This window comes from Acomys russatus, chromosome 11, assembly GCF_903995435.1.
Source record: "Acomys russatus chromosome 11, mAcoRus1.1, whole genome shotgun sequence".
In the NCBI taxonomy this organism is placed as follows: domain Eukaryota; kingdom Metazoa; phylum Chordata; class Mammalia; order Rodentia; family Muridae; genus Acomys; species Acomys russatus.
Window position 1 is genome coordinate 56,502,111 of NC_067147.1, and position 23,482 is coordinate 56,525,592.

At 47.3% G+C, this 23,482-nt stretch overlaps 1 protein-coding gene across 1 annotated transcript in view; it reads right to left on the minus strand.

Annotated features, from left to right (window-relative positions):
• Dnah8 (dynein axonemal heavy chain 8) overlaps positions 1 to 23,482 on the minus strand; it is a 228,670-nt gene that overhangs the window by 121,417 nt on the left and 83,771 nt on the right. Inside the window, exons 37-52 of the mRNA XM_051153391.1 lie at positions 23,319 to 23,482; positions 22,051 to 22,153; positions 20,615 to 20,719; positions 19,684 to 19,845; positions 17,657 to 17,881; positions 13,445 to 13,617; positions 12,211 to 12,389; positions 9,911 to 10,098; positions 8,762 to 8,848; positions 8,553 to 8,660; positions 7,246 to 7,380; positions 4,746 to 4,907; positions 3,065 to 3,311; positions 2,669 to 2,910; positions 2,009 to 2,149; positions 1,041 to 1,278 (exon numbers count right to left, since the gene is read on the minus strand). Coding sequence (XP_051009348.1) covers positions 1,041 to 1,278; positions 2,009 to 2,149; positions 2,669 to 2,910; positions 3,065 to 3,311; positions 4,746 to 4,907; positions 7,246 to 7,380; positions 8,553 to 8,660; positions 8,762 to 8,848; positions 9,911 to 10,098; positions 12,211 to 12,389; positions 13,445 to 13,617; positions 17,657 to 17,881; positions 19,684 to 19,845; positions 20,615 to 20,719; positions 22,051 to 22,153; positions 23,319 to 23,482 — 2,659 coding nt within the window. The remainder of the gene's footprint in view (positions 1 to 1,040; positions 1,279 to 2,008; positions 2,150 to 2,668; positions 2,911 to 3,064; positions 3,312 to 4,745; positions 4,908 to 7,245; positions 7,381 to 8,552; positions 8,661 to 8,761; positions 8,849 to 9,910; positions 10,099 to 12,210; positions 12,390 to 13,444; positions 13,618 to 17,656; positions 17,882 to 19,683; positions 19,846 to 20,614; positions 20,720 to 22,050; positions 22,154 to 23,318) is intronic.

Consider the following 23,482-nt stretch of genomic DNA (forward strand, 5'->3'; position numbering starts at 1 on the left):
CAAACTGAGAGTCCTTTATGAGCACAAAGTATGTAATGCTTTGGTCCACTTCCTGGGCACAGATGCTCAGGCATGTAAATTTCATCAACACAAAATCATTTAGAGTGGGTAAGACCAGAAAGGGCCCATAAGATGCCTCGGCAGCCAAAGGAGCTTGCCACCAAGCCTGACAGTTTGCGTTCAGTCCCCAGAACCATAGAGAGAGAGGAAAGAAACCAACTGCCAACGTTGTCTTCTGACCTTCTAACAGTGACACAATTCCTCCACCTCAGGCCTTTTGAGAAGGCCTTTCCAAACACAGCCACGTACCCCTTCCCACTGGCAAGGCTCCCCCAACACCTCGAAGGTGCCGAGGAAACTCAGAAGCTCCGTCAGCCCTCTGCGGCATCAGGTGGGCGCAGCTGCCCGGCAGCAGCTTTGGGAAGAGAACCAAGAAACCTTTTTCCTGGAGACTGAGACCCAGCCCTCTGGTTGCTAGCTCCACCCCCCATAGCTCTCCCACGCCCCCCCCACCCCCGCCCATTTCCACTCCCTGAGGCCTGTGGAGGTTCCAGGAGATGTACTTCAAATTACTTCAGAGGTAAATATTGGGGGGGGGGGGCGCATGGTGGGTTGTGGTTTTGTTCTCTCGGGGGCTTTGAGGAATTGGAGCCTGGTTCTGGACAAAAGCATCAAGTTGAAAGGTGTTTGTCTAAAGGAAAGGTGAGCTGGGCCTGGAGGAATTGTGCTACACAGCAGCAGTACCCGGCCTGCCGGGTTCCCTTGGCTCATTCTGACATCAGCAACACAGAGACTGGGGGACCCCTCACTCGTTGCTCCCTAAGCATTGGGAAGCAGGCGGTGTGCCAGCAATTGCTTCTCTCAGCAGATTTTTACTCAGGAAGGCTGCTGCCAGCTCCTAGCACAGCCACCATGCCAAGGCCTATCTCTGACGTATTTTGACAGCGGCGTTTGTTGATATAGTCCCTGGCTTAGTTCTCAACCCTTTGAAATGTGTATTTTAAAGTCATGTTGCCTGAACCATAATTCGCTGTGCTTACCGTAGTCAGTGACGAAGAACTCGTACATGGTCTGGTTGGTGCCCTTGGGTATCTCTGGCAGGTCTAACTTGCTTCCGTGACCTCGTAAGAAGACTTCCAGTTTTTCTCTGCTCTCCAGCTCTAAAAGAGCTCCCAAACTCCACATCAGGCCAAACACGAACAGCTTGTGCAGATGATCGATGGACGAGATGCCGCCTTCTTCCTTAGAGGGAATCAGACCTTCCAGGAGATTGAGAGACTGGAAGAGATTTTAAATAACATCTTTTTTTTTCTTTTCAATTAAAAAAAAAATGTTCAGGTTTAGGGCTGGAGAGATGAGTCAGAGGTTAAGAACACTGGCTGATCTTCCAGAGGAGCCGAGTTCGATTCTCAGCACCCACAGGGCAGCTCGCAACTGCCTCTGACTCCAGTTTCAAGGTATCCAAGGCCCTCACACAGACATACATGCAGGCAAAACACGAATGCACGTGAAATAAAAATAAATAATTAAGAAAAAAAAACTGCTCAGGTTTGAATTTTTGAAAGAAGAAAGCCAAAAGCAGAAAGGAAAGAGAAGAGAGAAGAGAGGTGAGCAATATCTCAAGACACTGCCTGGTGAGCAGTGTCAGAGGGCAGCTAAGGCTTCAGGCAGGCCGTGTGAGCTACAGAGATGATGCTGAGCTGGGAACCTGCAGTGGCATCTTCCACCTCAGCTCCTGCCGCTGAGTCTCACTTCCCCGATCTACCTCCCCCTCTAGGTGTGTCTTAAGGTCGCTTCTGGCTCCAGAGTGACAACACTCAAGTCCTAATCCATCCATGCCTCCTCCCCTGGGAATTCAGACCTCAGAGTCCTCGCTCTCACATCATAAAAAGATTTCCTAGACGCTAGGAGCCTCCTCCTATTCTAGACGCACATGACAAGTGGTGACTAGGTCTAAAGGCGTCACGTGTCCTTCAGCAGTGGAGGCACAAAACACTATGAGCCTTACTTGCATGATGTAATTGCACTCCAAGAGCTGCATTTTGGGGTTGAGGTTTAGTTTCATGTACGTGTACGTCTCCTCGAAGGCCTTGTCGTACAGACCCAGGAACACGATGGCTTCCTGCTGGGTGCGCCTCTTCAGCCACGCCTGAGGTCAAAGAACAGTGTCTGTGTTTATTAAGAAAGTGCAGGAGGGCTGGGAAGGCAACTCTTATCGATAAAGTGCATGCTCGCTTGACATGAGTTCAATTCCTGGAAGGAAGGAAGGAAGGAAGGAAGGAAGGAAGGAAGGAAGGAAGGAAGGAAGGAAGGAGGGAAGAAGGAAGGAGGGAAGAAGGAAGGAGGGAAGAAGGAAGGAAGGAAGGAAGGAAAGAAGGAAAGCTAGCTGGGTGTGATAATACATGCTTATGACACCAGCGTTGGGGAGGTGAGGGAAGCCAGATCTTTGGGACTCACTGGCTAGCCAGCCTAGCCTCCTTGACAGATTCCAGGCCATTGAGAGACACTGTCTCCAAAATAAAAAAAAAAAAAAAGGTGTCAACAGCTTGAGGGAAAAACACCAAGGTTGTCCTGGGGTCTCCAAATGTACCCCCGCACATACATACACAGGCATACGCACGGGTGCACGCTGGCGATGTGTAGAGCCCCTCCCACTTGCCGCTCCCACCTGTAATATTGGCCTCCAGCTGAGAGCCGAGCTGCTGATGTACACCATGCCCATCCTCGACACCGTCGCGGGAGAGGCGTTCTCAATGTTGTGTACCTCAAACAGCAGCTTGCAGTTAGGGGCCATGGGGATGCGGTCCCCGTTAGCCAGGGTGAGGGTCTTGTTATCATCCAACACAGAGTTCAAGTTCTCAATCCAGATGGCGTCCACAGGGCCATCTAAAATGAGGAAGATGTTTTCACCTGCAAACAAGGATGGGGAGTGGGGGGGGGGAGACAGGTCAGTTTTCCACAGGTCAGTTTTCCGTTGGCAAATAACGAAAGCAGGAGACTAAGCGAATGCTCCGCCCTTGTTTTGCTGAGGAAAGGCGAACCCAGAGGGAGGCCCCAGGCGTACCCTTTTTAGCTTTTAATGTCTTCCTCCACAGGGTGGAGAAGATCCCGTCTGTCCAGTCGTTGGTGGCTGTGTCCAGCCTGCCGAACATCTGAGGTGCGGTGATCGCCTTTGGGTTCATTCGCATCTCTCTGTGAGGCCTCCCGCACTCCGTTAAAGACTTCATCAGAATCGTTATGACCATCGTCTTCCCAGAACCGCTGGGCCCTAGAGTCATCAGGCCGTGCCGTACCAGAGAGGTCTCATATAACTGCAAGGACAATTGACGCATGGGAAAACATAGGTTTTTAAGTCTCCGGCCGACGTTTTGTCTAAGTTAACCGAAATTTCAAAGGCCTTAAGTAATGCCCAAGTGTTCTTTGTCTTATTGGATGCAGCAAGCAAAACTAGCGTCATGTTGGAAAAACAACATAAGTGATTACTTAATGACAACGTGGGACTTGAATTACATTTTTGGAAACTATTCAGGATCTGGCTCTCTGCCTCTTGTGTGTGTGTGTGTGTGTGTGCAGTGTGGTGATGTCGCCCCCCAGTGGTGGAAAGCAGCAACGCAAAGCCTCTCTGGGAAGGTCCAGGACGCCCGCCCCCTGCGCCTTCCTGGGCCTCCAGAAGCACAGCTTGAATAAACACATCTGTTGTGTGGACATGATTTATTCTGGGAGCACCCATATAACAGCGCAGGGATGGGAAGACCTGAGTAAAGTGCAACAGAGGGTGCTCCTGTGCCCGCACACAAAGTGATCCCAGTCTTCCATCTGCTGCAAGAAGCAGACACACACAGAAGCTGGGTGCATGGGGATGGGAGAGGGGATTCAAGGGCACATACTGAGAACACAGCATCAAGTGGGCTGTGGACACCACTCAGTCATAAGAGGGCTTGCCCTAGCGTACTTGAAGCACTTGGCTTTTGATACTCAGTACAAGGTGGTGCACGCCTGTAAATCCCAGACACAGAGGCAGGAGGATCAAGGATTCGGGGCCATCCTCAACTACGTAGGAAATTCTACGCCCACCCTAGGCTATAGATATAATTTAGGTGAGCCATAACATGTGCTCACGCTCACATCCACATGCATGCACACACGCACACACACACACACACATACACGCAGACCCCCATGCAGACCCAGGATCCTCAAGCTCTAGGGCCCCCTGAGGTGTCAGCAGCTGGTAATAATGCCAAAGTGGCTGCAAGAAGCCAGCTGGGCTGTCACCTCCCATCCCAACTGCTCTTAGATTGTGGTGGCCATCAACCCTTCTCATGAGAGTTAAGTGACAGCTAGAGACCAAATGACTGCCTGATTGTGGAAAGACACGGCAAATTCATTCCTTCTAAAAAAAAGGGGGGGGCAGGGGAGATGGCTCAACGCTTAAAAGCACTGGCTGCTCTTCCAGAGGTCCTGAGCTCAATTCCCAGCAACCACATGGTGACTCACAGCCATCTATAATGTGATCTGATGTCCTCTTCTGGCCTGCAGGTGTATATGCAGGCAGAGCACTGTATATATAATAATAAATAAATCTTTAAAAAAAAAAAAAAAGCACACACCCTTAGGAGTCCCCTCGGGTGGCCAGCAGGCATTTTAATTCGGTTTCACCACTTACATCAAAGTAAGTGTCTTGTGGTAAGATCTACTGCCGTGACCTCTGACGCGCACACGCTGTAAGTTTGCGATGTCCTCACCTGCACTAATTTGAGGTTCCAGGGCGGGTGGTTAATCAGACCTTCTAGGTTGACTTGGTTGTCCACTGCAGCCTGCAGTTCCGCATGAGTGCTACTGTCCAGTTGTAACCCTGGAAACAGGTCGTTGATCAAGCTGAGGAATAGGGGCTCGTCTTCGTCAACCTAAGATGGCACACGTTAACGCAGACATACTTAGTCGATAATCACTTCTTAGATACGTGGGATATCTGCCTTATTCTCCTCTACTTTATTCCCAGGGGAATCACTTCCTAATCTCCAAAGCAAGCTTGCACCTTCCGGGAAACTTTCTCAACACCACCACTGAACCTACGTGGCACTCAAAATGCCTTGGCATTCTATAATCCAGCTGTGACCTGGGTTTCATCTCGTTACTTTATCTGCCTCTCACAGGCCCATCTTCATGTTAACCTGGCAATGTAGCCAGGAGTAGTGGCACACGCCTTTAATCCCAGCACTTAGGAAGCAGAGGCAGGTAGATCACTGTGAGTTCAAGGCCAGCCTGGTCTACAAAGTCCAGGACAGCCAAGGATACACCAAGAAACCTTGTCTCAAACCCAGATAGATAGATAGATAGATAGATAGATAGATAGATAGATAGGCAATGTATTGTCCCACTACCATGAAAACAGAATATCGATACCTCACTTACAGTAGGAAATATCCCTTACCCTCAATGACTTCAACCAGTGATGGCCGGAAAACTGCCCTAGCTGTGTCTGACCTTTATTTTTAAGGAGCAGGTTTGAGTACGCTGACTCCAACACTTTGTTTGCTATGTCTTTAGTATACAGATTGCCCTATTCCCAACTTCCAGTTCCTTCTCAATTTTTTCTATCCTCTGGAGTTCCCCTGATGCTTTTTTTTTTTTTTTTTTTTAAGACTTGCTTTTATTTATGTGTCTGTGTCTGTGTGTGGATATCTGCACCTGAGTGCAATTACCAATGGAGGCCAGAAGAGGGCGTAGAATCCCTTGGAGCTAGAGTTATAGGCAGCTTTAAGCCACTGGACATAGGTGCTAGAGACTGTACTCAGATATCTCACACACACACACACACACACACACACACACACACACGAGAGAGAGAGAGAGAGAGAGAGAGAGAGAGAGAGAGAGAGAGAGAGAGAGAGAGAGAGAGACTGAGACCGACTGTCTTGACTGTAAGGAGCAGAGGACCTGACCTCAGCAAGCTGGCCACCTATGATAATGGATGAGTCTTCCTTCAGTTCCCTCACTCAAATAAATGACAGTGGGCCAGCCTGCCATAGAGATGCTAAGAGGATCCAACAGAAAAGCACATGTGAAGAGGCTTTGCAAAGCTATGAACTATACAGTTCTTGGTTAGCTTAGAAACTAGAATGCAAACTTCCCACACACCATTCCTTGTCACCTGACTACCCTGACCCCATCTGTAGCACATGAGCTTAACAGCTGGCTATCACCATAACAGCCATGAAAAGGGTAGGGTCACTCTTTTAGTTTCCATATGAACATTTAATATATTTATTTGGAAATTAAGACATTTTATGTGTAGGGCCAGAGAGATGGTTCAGCAGTTGAGAGAGCTTGCTGCTCTTCCAGAGAACCCGGAGTTGGTTCCTAGCACCCTCGTCATCCAGGTCACAGCTGCAGGGAATCTGACCCCCTCTTCTGGCTGCTGTTCACATATGTGCACACACACTCCTCTCTCTCTCTCTCTCTCTCTCTCTCTCACACACACACACATGACTTCTCACACATACACACACACACACACACACACACACACACACACACACACACACACACGAGTTCTCATAGTTCCTTGTGAGTCCAGAGCTTCGGGCTTAGAATTTATTACCCTGTGAATAATGTTAGAAAACCGCATTGCTGGGCTGCTGGGACGACACAGTGGATAAAGGCACCTGTTGCCAAGCCTGACAACTCGAGTTCAACCACTGGGACCCACATGGTAGGAGAAAAAGAACTGCCGTCCTGCACTAACGATGTAGCACTCCACACACACACACACATTTGCGCACATGCACGTGCACACCCACATACAATAATATAATTCTTGAATTTTATTAAGGGGGCCGGAGAGATGGCTCAGTGGTTAAGAGTGCTCGTTGCTCTTGCAGAGGACTACACAGTGGCTTTCGACCACCTATAGCTCCAGTTCCTCCAAGGGCACTGCATATTCATGGTATACAGATAAACTTGTATTCAAGGGGTGGGGGGAGAGTGTAGATAAATAAAAATTTTTTAACTAAAGAATTTTAAAGAAAACTGGACTGGAAATTTGGAGCAGAAGCCGTCTCTCTGAGGGCCTGATTTACCATACACAACCAACGAGGGGAGGCACTTTGATTGTGCGCCGGTGAAATGCACTCATCATCTTTGTGACTATGAATGTTAAAGCTCAACAAGAGCCAGTCATGTGAGTAGAAAGAAACCAGCTCTCCAGGATCCTGGAAGAGAGGAGAGTTCAGAGGCACTCACCAGTTTGGAAAGGTTCATGTCTCTTAGTCCCCTCATGACTGTGCTTAATTCGCTGTCTTCCGGCCGGGCTCTCTTCTGAGACCCGAGGGTCCTCAACACGGACAGGATATTTCTCAGTCCAAAGTCATAGTGGACCTAGGACAGGGAAAGAGATGCAAAAGATCCTTCATTGAAATGTTTCAAAAGTATGCTCACCCTGTACACATGAGCAGACAGACACTCGGCTGGCGTTGCAGAGTGGCTACACTGTGAAGTGCTGACCGCTCAGTTCTTCCCGCTTCCCTTTGAGTGAGAGAAAGATCGTACCAAGAAGAGACTTGATACCCTATGAGCATATACAGGGGGAGGAAATCCCCCTCAGGAACAGTCATAGGGGAGGGGAATAAGGGGAAAATGGGAGGGAGGGAAGAATGGGAGGATACAAGGGATGGGATAACTATTGAGATATAACAAGAATAAATTAAAAAAAAAAAAGAAAAAGCAAAGTAACATGACAGGGTTCAAGCCTTATATGTGGTTTCAGAATAAGACAGCTGGATGCAGTCTGAGAGCAGACAACAGCCTGTGGGTTACACGTTGACGACTGCATCTGCACAACATCCTTGAACTAACATCCCAGATAGAGAAAAGGACTGGTGCCTCTGGCAAGTTAGGGATTGGGGAGAGAGGAAGCTCTGCGCACTGATTGTGGTGGTGGCTACATTAATCTTCACGTGTGGTGTAAATGCACACACGTGCACACACTACAAGAGCACACATATAGTAGGCCCAACTCTCAAACACTCTTGTCCACTGTCAGACATCAAGCTGTGTTGCTGTACTCCAATCACAAGATGCCGATAGTGGAGGAAGCAGAGTAAAGTTACACATTTGGGCTTTTTTTTTTTTTTTCCCCAATTCCTGAGAATCTCCAAATATTTCTGAATCAAAAGTTTTAAAATGGGTAGTCAATAAGTTAAGATCACAGTAAATATACTTAGGAGAAATTCTATGTGTTTATTTGATCTCACTGATTAGCATCTATCAAGGTAAAATACCCAAGTTAAAACCATGATTGAGGAGTTGGAGAGACAGACCAGTGGTTAAGAACACACACTGTACTTGCAGAGGACCCAAGTTCAGTTCCCGGGACCCACAACTGGCAGTTTCCAACCAACTGCAAGTCTAACTCAGGTGGATCTGATGCCCTCTTCTGGCCTCCATGGGTACTGCATGCACAGGCACATACCCACACATGCATACACATTTTTATAAAAATCTAAACAAAAAACTTAAAATCTATACAAGAATAATAAGTATGTTTTTACCTGTTTAGTAAGTTGCTCTTCACAGAGTTTATAGAGAACATAAAACTTTTGCGCCAAGATAACATTTTCAAGAAAACCACAGCTTGCAAGTTTAACCCGCATGATGATCTGCAGATTAATACATTTTTAAGCAACTTTAGTGGCTGGGGGTTGGGGGAGGGAGGCAGAGTAAAGCAGAATACATTACCCTTAGAAGTCCTGGTACATACCTGCCTGTCAGGAACCATCATCGCAACTGTTCTAAACTGGATTTTTAAGTTTTCTGGCAGTTCCTGGCGCCCAGCATATCCAGGGTTCTAAGAGTTAAAATATATTTAAATTTCAATTATTGGTTCAGTTTTTATTTCCTGGATATAAATACATTTCAGGTACCTAATTCAGATTCTAAAGCAGTATACAAAAATATTAGATTTATAGAATGTCCTTGCTTTCTCAAAAATGTGTATTGGGCCATCCATACTTAATAGAATTTCATATCATACCTTTTTAATATATCCATTTTCAAATCATTATTAAAGTCACACATAGTTTTGCATAGCAAAAAAAGAATGGCTCTCACAGTCTAGGAGAAGACAATGGGCATTAGTATTACTTCTTCCTTCTGATTGTAAGATCACGCTCACCCTCCAGGCCCTCTTGAAAGGGAGATTAGTTTTCCCCCATGAGACCTGTGTGTGTCTCTTCTGGGCAGAAACTCTAAGTCAAAACATGACCATTCTTTTTTTTTTTTTTTTAACTTTTTCCTTTTCTATGGCATCCAACAATGACTAAGATGGTGACCACCAGGTCAACCTAACACCAGAGTAAGGACATACAAAGCTAACCCTGCATCTCAGCCCCCATCCCAGTCAACCCGTAGTGGGCATGAGAAAGGAAAGTCTTTGTGGTTTTAAGCAATTCACATTTGTAAGTGCTGCTCTTACATTCAGTTCACCCACGTCACGTAGGTCATGACTGCCAATAAACTTCAGCTCCAAGCCGGGCGTGGTGGCGCACGCCTTTAATCCCAGCACTCGGGAGGCAGAGGCAGGTGGATCGCTGTGAGTTCGAGGCCAGCCTGGTCTACAAAGTGAGTCCAGGATGGCCAAGGCTACACAGAGAAACCCTGTCTCGAAAAACCAAAAAAAAAAAAAACCAGTTCCAAGGGATTCAGCGCCCTCTTCTGGCCTCTACATGCACCTACACCCACATGCACATACCCACACATAGACACACATAATTAATTTTAAACAAGTTTGTATACCCACATGAATAGAGTCCATGACTTTTGGTCCATTTATTCTGTAATACATAGACTCATCTATTGATATCTGCAACAATTAAACACATTGACTTTCATTTAAACCCTGTGTTCTCACCATTGTTAGGAAGATTCCAAATTCTGGATTTAAATCCACACAATCGCCATCTGAGAAAATAAACTGTTTTTTCCTCTCTTTCCTCGCTGTCAAAACTATGTAAATTTGTTGGGCCGCCACAGATAAAACAGGCAATTCAATTCTGTTAAACTCATCAAAACAGCCCCAGGAACCCGACTGTGCAAGACCTGGCACGAGAAACAGTTAATTTGCAAAGCTTCACTTTGTGAGGCACCTTCTTGAGAGCAATCACTTCTCCAAAGTGCTCCCCAATAATTGTGCCTAAACACAACTTGTGTAAAGTTTCACATCGGCTTTTTATGAAGGCATATGTCATTCTTGTCCTGGGGAATGCTTAATTATCTGCATATCATCAGCAAGCAGTGGAAACCGTACAGTGTCGAAAGGAAAGCACAAATATGCCATCGTAGGCAGGTTTCCTGAGAGGTGATCAAATTGGAGCCTGTCTGTAAGGACCACCTTCAGTGAGCTTGGGGCAAAACAACTCTCTGGTCTCTGGGGGAAATGGCAGATTAAGGGGTGGCCCTCTGCCAGGTCCGATCTGTCTGTTTTCTTTTATTACAGTGAGATAGGAATGCCAGGCTGCAGGTTGAGAGAGAAAATGGCCAGAGGGTTTTTTTTTTTCTTTCTTTCTTATAAAACCAAGCACAAAGGCAGAACTGGTGAGCACACACGCTGTTCCTGGAGGAGTCTCTAAGGACGAGAAATCTTCATCACCTGCGGCCATGTGAACTGCTTTATCCCTTCTGTCATGAGCTGCCCAGCCTCCTCCTCTCCCCCTGGGGACTCCCACTCTAACAATATTGGGATGTTTATATCTGTCCCTCTAATGCTTATATGTTTCTTTCTGTCAAGCCCTCCATCTCCTCATCTTTTTCCAATGCACTATTTTGGCAACTCGGGGGAAAAGGGGGGTTATTTTTTTCCCCTTGGAAGTCGTAGTTTCATTCTCCTTGTATTCCAGTTATAGTTTTTTTCCCCTAGCAGCCTGTTTTTCTTTAGTTGGGTGAACAGCATAAAGTCTCGAATCTCTCTGAAGCTATTAGTATCATTGAGTTTACTTTGCTTTCTTCTGTTTCTTCGTCAATTTAACTTAGCCGTCTTTATGTGCTCTACTATCTACTTTCTTTCTTTCTTCCTTCCTTCCTTCTTCCTTTTTCTGTGTGCTTATTTTTTTTCTTCTTTGAGACAAGGCCTCATGTATCCCAGACTTGCCTTGAACCCACTCTGTAGCCAAGGCTGGCCTTGAACTCCTGATCCTCCTGCCTCTACCAGCTGTGTACTGGAATTACAGGTATGCACTGCCATACACTGCTCATATGATACTGAAAATGGAGCCCAGGGCTTCGGGAAAGCTAGGCAAGAACTCCATCGTCTAAGCTATATCCCCGGCCCTGGAGTGTCTTCTGGTTACACTGAGATAATGGGGTTCTGATACATTATTTCTTTCTTTTTTTTTTTTTTAAGATTTATTTACTTATCGTGTACACAGATTTCGTTATAGATGGTTGTGAGCCAACATGTGGTTGCTGGGAATTGAACTCATGACCTTTGGAAGAGCAGTCAGTGCTCTTACCCTCTGAGCCATCTCTCCAGCCCCAATACATTATTTCTTAACACAAATGCAAACTCCTGCTTGGGATGCATGTTTCTGGTGCCTCGCAGGAGGGGACAGGAAAGGCAGGAGCACGCGCCCTGGGCTTGGAGCTTGCCACCTGACCCAGCTCCTTGGCCTTCCCTCCCTCGCCAGGGCCCTGTCTGCGGATGTTCCCTGGCGGGGCTCCTACTTCAGAGAAGCGCCGACACTGACGTGCCCTCGTATGCGCTGCTTCTCCGTGTTATCTGAAATCACCCCCTGCCTACCCCCCTGCTAAGATTTTTCTCAAGAATTCCCCATCTTTGATGGCCAGCCCGCTTCTTGTTTTCCAGCCTTGCCAAGCTTGATAAGAAAAAGAAGTCTTCATTTCAGTGGGCATTAGCACAGCGAAGGGACCTTGTGTGTCCTGATAGGCTATGAAGACTACCTCTCCTCCACTACCACTCCAGACCGTTACAAATTGATTCTGTCTTCAAATTATTCAATGCATGCTCTCTAACACAATCAGTAGTATTGAACCACATTGAATTTATGCTACCCGGTCACTTTTAATGCGGAATGATGGCCATAGTATATAAACCAACCTAGTCAAACGATGATAGGGTCGTTTTAGATTTATATCAGAAGACAAGGGGGGGGGGGCAACCGGGACTAAATGCATCAAAAACTATTAGACACTTGCCTTTGAAAATCCTTCCCAGGCCTCGGAAATCCATCTGATCTGAGCAGTTGAACACAACCACGTACTTCCCCAAACACCTGCCCATGTCTTTTGTGGTTTCCGTTTTACCGGTCCCGGCGGGTCCTGCTGGAGCGCCTCCCATGTTCATCCCCAGAGCCTGAGCCAGTGTGATGTAGCACCTGCAATGCAGGAAGGAGCGAGGGGCCTGAGGGCTCAGAAGGGCCCGCTCCACACGGAGCTTGAATGGCCCACGCGCAACACGCAGCCAAACAAGAGACCAGGCGGAAAAACCGAGAGGAAGCCGAAAACATGAAATGGTTCTGCAGCAGTTTTGCCTGGAAGCGGACTCAGTTAACATGGCAGACGTAAATGATCCAACATGCGGTTTCAGTTGACGCTACAGACCTTTGCTGAGTGACTTCCGTGTACAGCATACTGAACTGAGTGTGGTGGGGTACATAATCGTGGAAAGGATCCACACCTTGCCTGGGGACAGGATCTGCCATCGACTGACAGACTCGACCAAGAAACTTCACGTTAAGTTCCGTTTCCACGTCTGAAAAACTGGGAGGTTGGCAGGCACTCCTATAATACCCATGAGGTAGAGGCAGGGGGATGCCTGCCAGTTTCACACCAGTCGGGGATACACAGCTAGTTCCATGCAAGCCAGGGCTACAGAGTGAGACTTTATCTCCAAAAAACCAAAAACAAGCAGAAGGTGATGCTTGCCTTCTTTCATCTCGCTGTGAGTTCTGGGCCACTCTAGTCTACATAAGTGTCAGGTCAGCCAGGGGTACACAGTGAGACCCTGTCTCAAAAATAAATAAAAGAATAAAACCCAACCAAAAAAAAAAAAATCCAAAACACAATGAGACTAAATTAAATGCTATCAAAGGCACTTTCCTTTCTTGAAATGTTATTAGCTTCCTTCATGGTTTGGGGCATTTCTCACTTTCACAATCTCAAAACCATTATTAAATTACTCACAGCAAATATTCGGTCTTGCTTTTACTCTTTCATCCGTTTCTACTTCATAAAACATTAATGCGTTTGTTCATGTAAGCAACAAGGAGGATTATTTCATTGTTCGGCTGCCTTTGATGACCCGGCCCAGACCCAAGATGACAACAGCATGCATTTAGGAATATTTCAAGTGGGTTTTTTTTTTTTATATACAGCAGTCTGAGCATAGCATTTAATTACCAAGTGGACCAGGAAGCACCGAGTTTCCTACCTATCTGTTAACGGGGTAATCACAAGGCGATCCGTGCATCCCAGAAATTCATTTTGGTAAATGAAATCAACATCCGTGATGGACACCACCGTCTGATCCAGATCTTCTTTGAAATAAAATCTGCTCTGTTTCAGCCATTCGAAGTCAGTAACAGACTTGATATGCATTTTTACCTTGGAGGCAGGAAGCAGGAAACGTTACAAACTGAGGGGCAACAGCCTATAACCTAAGCAGGTGGGTGGTCATGAGTCCCTGGTCCAGGAGCTAGTCAGTCTCCGTTTAACAGTATTTATGGCGTGCCTTCTTTTGTGCTGGGACTATACTGGGTGAACACAGGTAAACATGGTGTCTGCTTTCTGGAGCCTACCAAAAAGGTGGGAGTGGGGCAAAGTCAAGAAGTTTCAATGAAATATAAGCCACACTACTAAAGAGAGTCAAGGGAGATGGCTCAGCAGGTAAGAGAACTTGCCAGGTTCAGTTCCCAGCATCCACATGGGCAGCTCACCTCCGTGGTAACTCCAGTGTCAGGGGCTCTGGCTCCCTCTTCTGGCCTCCACAGACACTGCATGTACATGGTGTGTGTTTGTGTGTGTGTGTGTGTGTGTGTGTGTGTGTGTTTGTGTGTGTGTGTGTGTGTGTGTGTGTGTGTGTGTGTGTGTGTGTGTGTAGGAAAATATTCACACACATTTTTTAAAAAAATTTTTTTACAGAGAAAAAAATTCAAGGCCCATGGAAATATGTAGCAATAGGACCTAAGCTGGACTAGAGATGGGTCTTGGAGGAAAATATATCTGAAGTAAAAACCTGGCTGAAACAGTAGACATCAAGCAGGGAAAGAAAAGGCCCAGATCTACTAACGTGTTCAGCAACTGGAAAATGTTCCATATTGCTGAGGCCTAGCGCTTAAAGGACAGAATGTGTGTTGGGGCCTCAAAGGGTCACGGGAAGAGTTTGGGAGGCTCTCTTAAGAGCAATTAGAAGCCACTGGAGTGCGATGAACAAGGGATGCACAGCTATGTATACACTCGTGTCTCTCTGCCCTGGCACTACGGTTTGCCTTCCAATGTGACAGATCTCCAGCATGCACCTGTGAGGCAACAAGCTCCAGGCTCTCACCTCCATGGCTGTGACTTCAGAAACCACTCCACTACAGAGACAGAAAGCAAGTCAACACTTTTAGGGACCCACCACAGCCACATTCTGAGGCACTTGGTGACTTTCCCCTCTAAGCCTGGAGAACCCTCAGTCCTGCCTACTCAAGGAAACAACCAGTAAGCCAAGTTTCTAGGGGCTCTGACTCCCTCTTCTGGCCTCTTTGGATATTGCATGCACATGATGCAAATGCATACATACAGACAAACACTGATATACACAGGATGTACACCCCCGAGGTCACTTCCAGGTCATTCCAGATGACACTAGAGATGAGCTTCTGAAAATGTCTTTTTTCCGTGTTTGCATGCCCACATGGACAAGCACCCCTTTTTACCCACATCTCACTAAGCCTTGCTATTTATAGTCCCACCGTTTTGAAGCATGACCGTGCCCTTCCCTCCAGCTAAGGATTCTGATTTCCCACATTAAATGAGCTTCTCTTGGCTTAACATGGCTTGGGTCCAGCCCAGAGGCCACGCCCCCCTGACTCAGGAACCACAGCCACAGAGATGCAGTCAGCTAGGAGCTGTTGACACCCACTAAGGTTGTAAGAACGAGATGGGAGGGGAAAGAGAGGGTCGCCAACGTAGGTATCCAATTCTGACGGCGCGGTATTATAGGCTGTAAGGATTACACACATAAGAGGTGCATATGCCGGCCATGAGACACAGTTAAGTTAGGACGCAAAGCGACTCCAAGGTCAAGAGTGATGAAGACACAAGGAAAACAGTTTCACTGTTTTGCACCCCTGTTTTGTTTTACTCTTGCCGGCTTTTGTGTTTGTGGTGCTTGGGAGTGGACCCAGAGATTCATATAGGCTAAGCAAACACTCTAGCCAGGCACAGTGGCGCGTGCCTGTAACCCCAGCTCTCAGGGAGGCAGAGGCAGGTGGATCTCTGTGAGTTCAAGACCAGCCTGGTCTACAAAGTGAACTGGGGGACAGCCAAGGCTACACAGAAACCCTGTCTCAAAAAACCGAGACCAAGCAAACAAACAAACAGAACATTCTACCACCAAACTCAATTCCAGCGCTGGAAAAATAAAAATCGATTTAAAAAAAAAAATCCATTCTGTACAGAAAGGCTTTCCTCAGCACTGAGTTTTAAAATAAATTTCTGCCATGGGGCTTCTATATCAGTCAGGGGTGTATAAACACACCCAGCAGTGTGTTCACAGAAGACGCAAAATCAGATTCCACACCAGCGTTCCTGAGGTAGACTTCCTTGATTGTCAACAAATAACTTTGAGTCTGCAGAGGCCAAAACAAAATGCCAAATCGTGATTAGTATGATCTGGAGAAAACCTGATTGCTGCTTATATTCATTTTGTGTGTGCACGCACGTGTGTGCCTACATGTACGTGCACACCCACGCACGTGTATGCGCAGTTGCCCAGAGAGGCTAGCCAGGGAATCCGACGCCCTGGAATTGGAGTTCCGCGTGGTTGTAAGCATCCTGATGTCCTCTGAAAGAGCAGCAAGTGCTCTCAACCCCTGGACCACCTCTCTAGCCCCTTTACTTGTACTGTACTCTGCTTTGGGCTCACTCAGGAGTCTGATTCTGCAGAACTAAAGATCCTGCTTTCTGGTAAGTTCACACGTGAGGCCAACACAAGCCCTCAGCAAATGCTGTTTTGAAAAACGAGCCTGTAGGCTATAAGGGAATCGATGGGCTGGCCGAATTCCTTCAAAGAGTCATCAATACATATTACTTATACAAGCGGAGCTTTTGGTACAGGCTCGGAACAGGCGGTCTGTGATCAGCGTCTCTGCAGAAGTTCCTGAGCTGTGTGGATTATGTGCTTGCAACGAAGGGAAGTGATGCCTTTAAAGATGGATCAGACAGAGGAGAAGAGAGTGATGGCAAGGACTAAGACTGTCAAAAGACAGGGTACGACAGTCACCAGGGTCTCCCGTCCTGTTGGGATAGTGTTGATTGTCAAGGGGACAAGCTCAAGAATCACCCGGGGGGGAGGGGCCTCCCGTCATGCCGGGCGAGGCCACCTACCGTGCGTGGCACCATTCCCCAACTTGACTCTTGGGCTGTGTAGGAAAGGAAGCTGCGGTGTCTGGTTTGAATGAGAGCTGTCCCCCACAGATTTGTGTCTGTGACTTTAGCTGGGTATGGTGGTGTATGCCTTTAATTCCAGCACTCAGGAGGCTGAGGCAGGAGCCATCGCTTTGAGTTTGAAGCCAGTCCAATCAACATAGCAAGTTCCAGGCTACCTGAGGGACACGATGAGACCCTATCGCAAAAATATGTGTGAGTTCATCACAGTAAAGTGATTTAAAAACAGTCGCCAAAAAACAACAACAACAAACAAAAGACCCAGAAACCAAATTTCTCTTGAGGAAAGACATGCACTTGTTTGAAGCACCCAGCACACCCGCTCAGGTGTGGACTGCTGTGAAAGAGAACCACATGTGGGGGGAAACGGGGGGGGGGGGGGGGGCTGTGTACATTCATCCTTCTGACTATTGTTCAGCTGCCCACTCTGAGTTACCAGACTAAATCCCCCCAACCCCATCCCCGGGCAAGGCACAGGGTGGGGATGGGGGTGGGGGTGGGGTTGGGGTGGGGGTAGGGGTGGGGGTGAGGGTGGGGTGAGGGTGGGGGTGGGGGTGGGGGAGGGGGGTGAGGGTGGGGGTGAGGTTGGGGGTGGGGGAGTGGGGTGAGGGTGGGGGCGGGGTTGGGGGCGGGGTTGGGGGCGAGGGGTGGGGGGCAGGGTTGGGGGGTGGGAGTGGGGGTGGGTGGGGGCAGGGCTGGGGGCGGGGGAGTGGGGTGAGGGTGGGGGCAGGGTTGGGGGCGGGGGGAGTGGGGTGAGGGTGGGGGTGAGGGTGGGGGCAGGGCTGGGGGCGGGGGAGTGGGGTGAGGGTGGGGGCAGGGTTGGGGGCGGGGGAGTGGGGTGAGGGTGGGGGTGAGGGTGGGGGTGGGGGAGTGGGGTGAGGGTGGGGGCGGGGTTGGGGGCGGGGGTGAGGATGGGGGTGGGGGTGGGGGGCGGGAGTGGGGGTGGGGTGGGGGCAGGGGTAGAGGCAGGGTTGGGTGCGGAGTACTTTACCAAGTCATCAAAAATATCTCTCTGGTGCACGTGGATGGTGATCAAAGTCTCAAACTTCACTCTGTCAAACTTGCTGAGGTCATGGGTCGTCTGGCTAATGAGCGTGTTTAAAATATCCAGAAACTTCTGGTTGGTTATCTGCATGATCTTCCGGTCATCTTTTGCATTGTTTAAGGCCTCTTCTGAGTCATGCGTCCACAGCATCTGAATCCCCAGCAGCCCAACCTGCGGGCAGCAGACGAGCACGGGCGGCATGCTTAGGCTGAGCCTCGGCTGCCGCGCATTCACATGAGGCAGACAAGGGTGGGTGCTTTAAAGTTTAGATAACATTTTTATCTGTGTGTGTGTGTGTGTGTGTGTGTGTGTGTGTGTGTGTGTGTGTGTGTGTGATGTGTGCGCAGTGCAGTGTGCCTAGAAGATATACATGTATGTTTAGATGTGTGTGTGTGTGTGTACACATATATTCTAGGAGGGGATACAATAAAATGTAGAAATAGTCATTTCCAAGGAGTATAAATATATGTAATTTTTATTCCTTCTTTCATAGTTTTCAAATTTCAGGTTTTTATAGCAATGATCCGTTGCATTCATAATCTTTAAAAATATGTTCTGAGCGAAAGCAGAAATGAGGTATCAAGCAATTTTTTTAAATTAACTTGATAGCAGGCAGATTTCAGTTGTTTGGAAAAAAGTTGCTTTAAAGAAATAATATATGTGCACACTAAAAGAAATCTGGGAAGCTGCTCAGTTTTTCTATTACTTCCTGCTCAGCACCCTGACTACTCTGAACCTGCTCCTAATTCTCCTCCTAACTCTAACTCCCCGGCTAAGCCAAAGAAACAGGCCTCTTAGCATAAAGGTGGCAAATATATGCTTCTCGAGACAGGGTTTCTCTATGTATCCCTGGCTGTCCTGGACTCGCTCTGTAGACCAGGCTGGCCTCAGACTCACAGAGACCTGCCCACCTCTGCCTCCTTAGTGCTGGAATTAAAGGCGTGCACCACAACACCTGGCCTGAAAATAAATTAAAAAAAAAAAAAATCTTTAACACAAGCATTAAAAATTTTCAAGGCAACTATAAGACATTAAAATCATAGCATTAAAATAATCTCCACGGTGGAGTTGATCCCTGTCTGTGTTTGTACAGCTTGAATAACTAATGCCCAATTGTCGTTTTATGTCTCCAGAATGTGCTCATTAATTTGGGAACCAACTGGAGTTTAGGCCAGGGCAGGAAACATAGTTGGGACAAACTCTGTTTTGTTTGTTTGTTTGTTTGTTTTCCCTTAGAAATCTTCTTCTGCCTCATGCCACTTATAAAGAGACTGAAAACCACTTCCCACTTGTCCTGGGTGAAGTGTTAATGCAGTGCCAGGTCCTTATCCCCGCCACACGGGGCTTCATGATAGTTGGCACATGACAGGGAGCTTGTAAGAGACATGGGGCAGAAGAACCGTTGTTAGCACAAACACCCACTCCCACCATGACAAGCTGAGACTCACATCAGGAACACGTGTGGTTATTTCTCCTATGTGTGCCCATCTCCCTATCCGGATCCTCTCTCTATAAGTGAGATACGTGCACATATACATTTATAATGGTGCTTCTCAGCACGCCCAGTGCTGCAGCCCCTTAATACAGTCCCCTGTGTTGTAGTGACCGCCCCCCCCCACCCCACTCCCCACCACCCACCCATAAAATCATTTTCATTGCTACTTCATAGCGGTAATTTGGCTACTGTTGTGAACCACGAGGTAAATATCTGATATGCAAAGGGGTCACGACCCACAGGTTGAGAACTGCTGGTGTGTAAGATGGAATTTTTTTTTCCATGCACCGCTTGAGTCTTGGCGTACGTCCTTACGGGTGGGAGAAGAGGCAGAGGAGGAGGCGTGGCTGAGAACAGAGCAGCCGGATGAGCAGGTCCTGACTGAGGGTGTTGAAGCAACCTCCACCCCGCCAGGCTAAGCACGGCCTGCTCTCTATTCTCACATCTTTCCATTTGGGGGGAACAGTGTGGACCTCACCTGCGCTGGGAAGTGGCTGAGGAAAGGTAGGAGGAGAAAGCCCGAATCGCTGATCTGATAGTAGGCAGACCGGATTATATTATGTAATGACGACATCTGGACTTTCAGCAAGTCCAGAAGCCAAATCTCTACTGGACCTTTGGCCATAACAGCAGTATCCAACTGAAAAATAAAATAAAATAAAAACAAATTATTAACACGCTGTTTTGGCAAATTGTCACAACTGATAAACCCTAGTGCTATAACACAGAGTAAGTTCTTCTATAGTTTATGTCAGATAGTTATTGATTTATTTTGTGTATGTGAGCACTGTATGCACGTGTATGTATATTTAAATATTAAATATTTAAATATTTAAATTAAATATTTAAATAAGTGCACCCATGTAGTTGCCTCAGCTTTGTACTTTATATTTTATTTGCATTTCTTTCTCTCCCCCCCTTCCTGTGTGTGTGTGTGTGTGTGTGTGTGTGTGTGTGCGCGCACACGCGCGCACGTGCCCAAGGAGGCTAGATGAAGGTGTCAGGTCTCCTAAAGCTGGAGTTATAGGGTGGTTGTGAGCCACCTGATGTGGGTGTTGGAACCAAAGACGTATCCTCTGAAGGGGCAGCTAACACTCTGAACCACTGAGTCATCTCTCCGGCTCCCTATGCAAAATATTGAAACCACGGGTGAAATAAGTTAAAAATACGACTATAAGGGACGATAGAGATCTTGTTCACTAATGTTATTGGTGATTTTTAAAAAATGAATATGAGAGAAGCTAAATTATTTATCTACACTAATTCATAACAAAACTAGAGTTAAAAAAAAACTGGAACCCAGGGTTGCTCACCCTGCTCTCCACACCCTTTAATGTTCATAAGCGAATTGCGTTCTTCTCAACCTACCACTTTAAGGAAATCCTAATAGCAAAAATTTTTTTAATTACCATAATTTTTTCTCCTTCTCTTGATATGACAGCCATCATTCGATCATAGTCTTTTGTATGAAATGTTACCTCGTTTATGTTGTCAGACACTGCAGGGAGATGAGGCTGTAGGAGACACAAAGGCAGAGCCAAAACATCATGCATGGGGCAAACACAAACGCTACGGCGATGCCCCTTTAAAGCCTTAGTAGAGGCTGGAGAGGTGGCTCAGCAGCTAAGAGCATTTCCTGCCCTTCCACAGGACTCAGGGTCAGCCCCCTGGCATCCATCCGTATTGGGCTGCTCTCAACCACCTGTAACTCCAGCTCCAGGGGCTTTGGTGCCCTCTCTGGCCTCCATGGGTACTGCACTCATGTGTACATACACATACACACAAAAAAATATATAAATAAAATAATTTTAAAGCATAAAACCTTAGTATATTTTACTTTCTTATCTCAAAACTAAAAAGGAAATGGGGGGAAAACAGCAATATAAACTACTACAGCACCTGATTAACTTAGAGTCCCAGTGTTTGCTGAAAACACGGTCTCCCTATACAGTTCAGTTTAGCTTGGAACTTACTCTGCAGCCCAAGCCGATCTTGGACTCTGCTCCTCTTGCCTCGGCCTCCTGAGCACTGAGATTACAGTTGTATGCCACGGTGACCAACTGTGGCCCACTTTTTAAAATCCTATAAAATATTGTCCCCTAGTCCCGCAAATGTCACTTCTTGTACACTGACTGGCTCGGTGGCCATCCCTTTCTGCTCTCCAGAGAGAGACTGAACCATCCCATCCCACCCAGTTTTCCTGACAGGCACAGGTCCCTCTCACTTTTTCTCTTAACTGTCTTCTCCTTTCATGGCTCTTACATGTCACAGGCCAAAGAACTGAGAGGCTATAAAACCAAGAGCCTGGCAAGGTCACGTGGCTAGTGAACGGTGACTGTTACACACCACCTTCACTGGGCTGTGTGAGGCCAATAGGCTCTAAGGCCATAGAGAATAGGACATCTTCTCATCATATTTTTCAGGTGTGTGTGTGCAGGTATGCATTCATGTGTGTGCATGTATGTTGCAGGGAGTGCACAGAACATTACATGTCATTTTTCAAGCACCATCTAACTTGTTTTATGAAACAGGGGCTGGAATTTATTAAGTCAGCTAGGCTAGCTAGCCAGAAAACCCCAGGGGTCTACCCATCTCCTCTGCCTCCTCAGTATGCACCGCTGTGCACAGGAGTTTGTTTGTTTGTTTGTTTTTTAATGTAGGTTCTGGGGCTTGAACTTGGGTCTGCTTGTTTGTGTGGCAAGGGAGCCATCCTCCCAACTGTATCATCATGGCTTTTGAGTCTCATCTTCCCTGCCTTGCACTGTTAAGATGTTAGCTTTATTTTCCTTCTTGAGAGCATATCCCACAGATAAAGCGAATTAACCCTTGCATGTCCAGGTCGTACCTGTATGGTGTGGGAGTCACTAGCCTGTCCGAGGATTTCCAGCAGAACCGGATCGGAGACAAAGAAGAATCTTGGAAACAGCAATCGCTTCTTTTCCAAATACCTTCAAACAAGTCAAGAGCATCTTAACCAAGTGGTTCCTCTGGGGTGTTTGTGTATGTGTGTGTGTGTGTGTGTGTGTGTGTGTGTGTGTGCGTATGCGTGTATTTGTTTTGGCCATTAAGAGAATAGAAAGCACCAACAGGCATTTCCCAGTGGCCTCTGGGATATTTGGTGAGAACCAAAGTCCAGCAGGGAAGGCACTTAGGGTAAACAAAGAGGTTTCAAAGCAATAAAGGAGGACAAGGCCCCTACCCATCATCTCTCATCATCTTCTTTCTCATTGGAAGCCTCCCTGTGAGCCTTTGTCAGAGTATTGGGCACTTCATGATTTAAATTTGGGATGAAATTATCTCCAACCCAGAAAATGTTGAGGACAACACGGAGGACACCTCTCCATGCAGCTGGGGCAGACGGATAAACCTGGATGAACCAGGACTCAGGGTCACCACCATATTTTAAATAGAAATCAAGGATGGATTCCACTTTAGCTTATAAAAGCTTGCAGAAAGGTCTTTGGAAGACAGCATCTGTGCCATTAGTCTGGCCAGCTCTCCTCTTACTGCATACCTCTTCTCCACGCCCAAAGTGGGATCAATATGATTCCCTAAAAGAGAAATCTACATACACACCCTGGAATCTGTAAATGAGACTGCTTGGGAAGAGGACCCCTGAGGATATAATGAGTTGGAAGGTCTGTTTTTCAAGAAGACTGTTGGGTTTATTCAGTGTATGTGTACATCCCATGGTCCCAGGGAAACGAAGCCCTAGACCCAGATGGGCCCTATACCCAACAATAAGAGCCCACACAAAAGAAACAGAAGAAATGAGGGCCACGTGAAGAGCACACACGTCGGGGTTATGACACGAGCCACGGCAGCCCCAGAGCCACCCACAGCTCCACCACAAGCTCCAGGAGAAGCCAACACCTTGAATTCACACTTCTTGCTGCCAGAACTGGGACAGGGAAGGGGAAAAAAATGTCTGGTGCATTAAGACAGCCCTGGGAAGCAAATGCAATGCCTTAGCCCACTCACCCCGCGTCCTTCTTAATGAGAAATTGAGTTTACGGGAGTTTCAGGTTCCTATTTCCAGTGGGACCGGCCCTAGGAACACCGGAAATGCGAACAGAACTGAGTGAGTGGCTGGACAGAAGGGCGGACCCTTACCCTGTGAGGGACTTCTGACAGACTTCCAACTGCTCGTGCAAATGAGGCAGGAGCTGCCCCATCGTCTCGTCCCCAACACAGCAGCTGATCACATTAGGGTTCTCGTGAGCTCGCTGCATTATTTTTACCCACGCCTTGTCAATATTTTGGAAACGTTTGGCTTC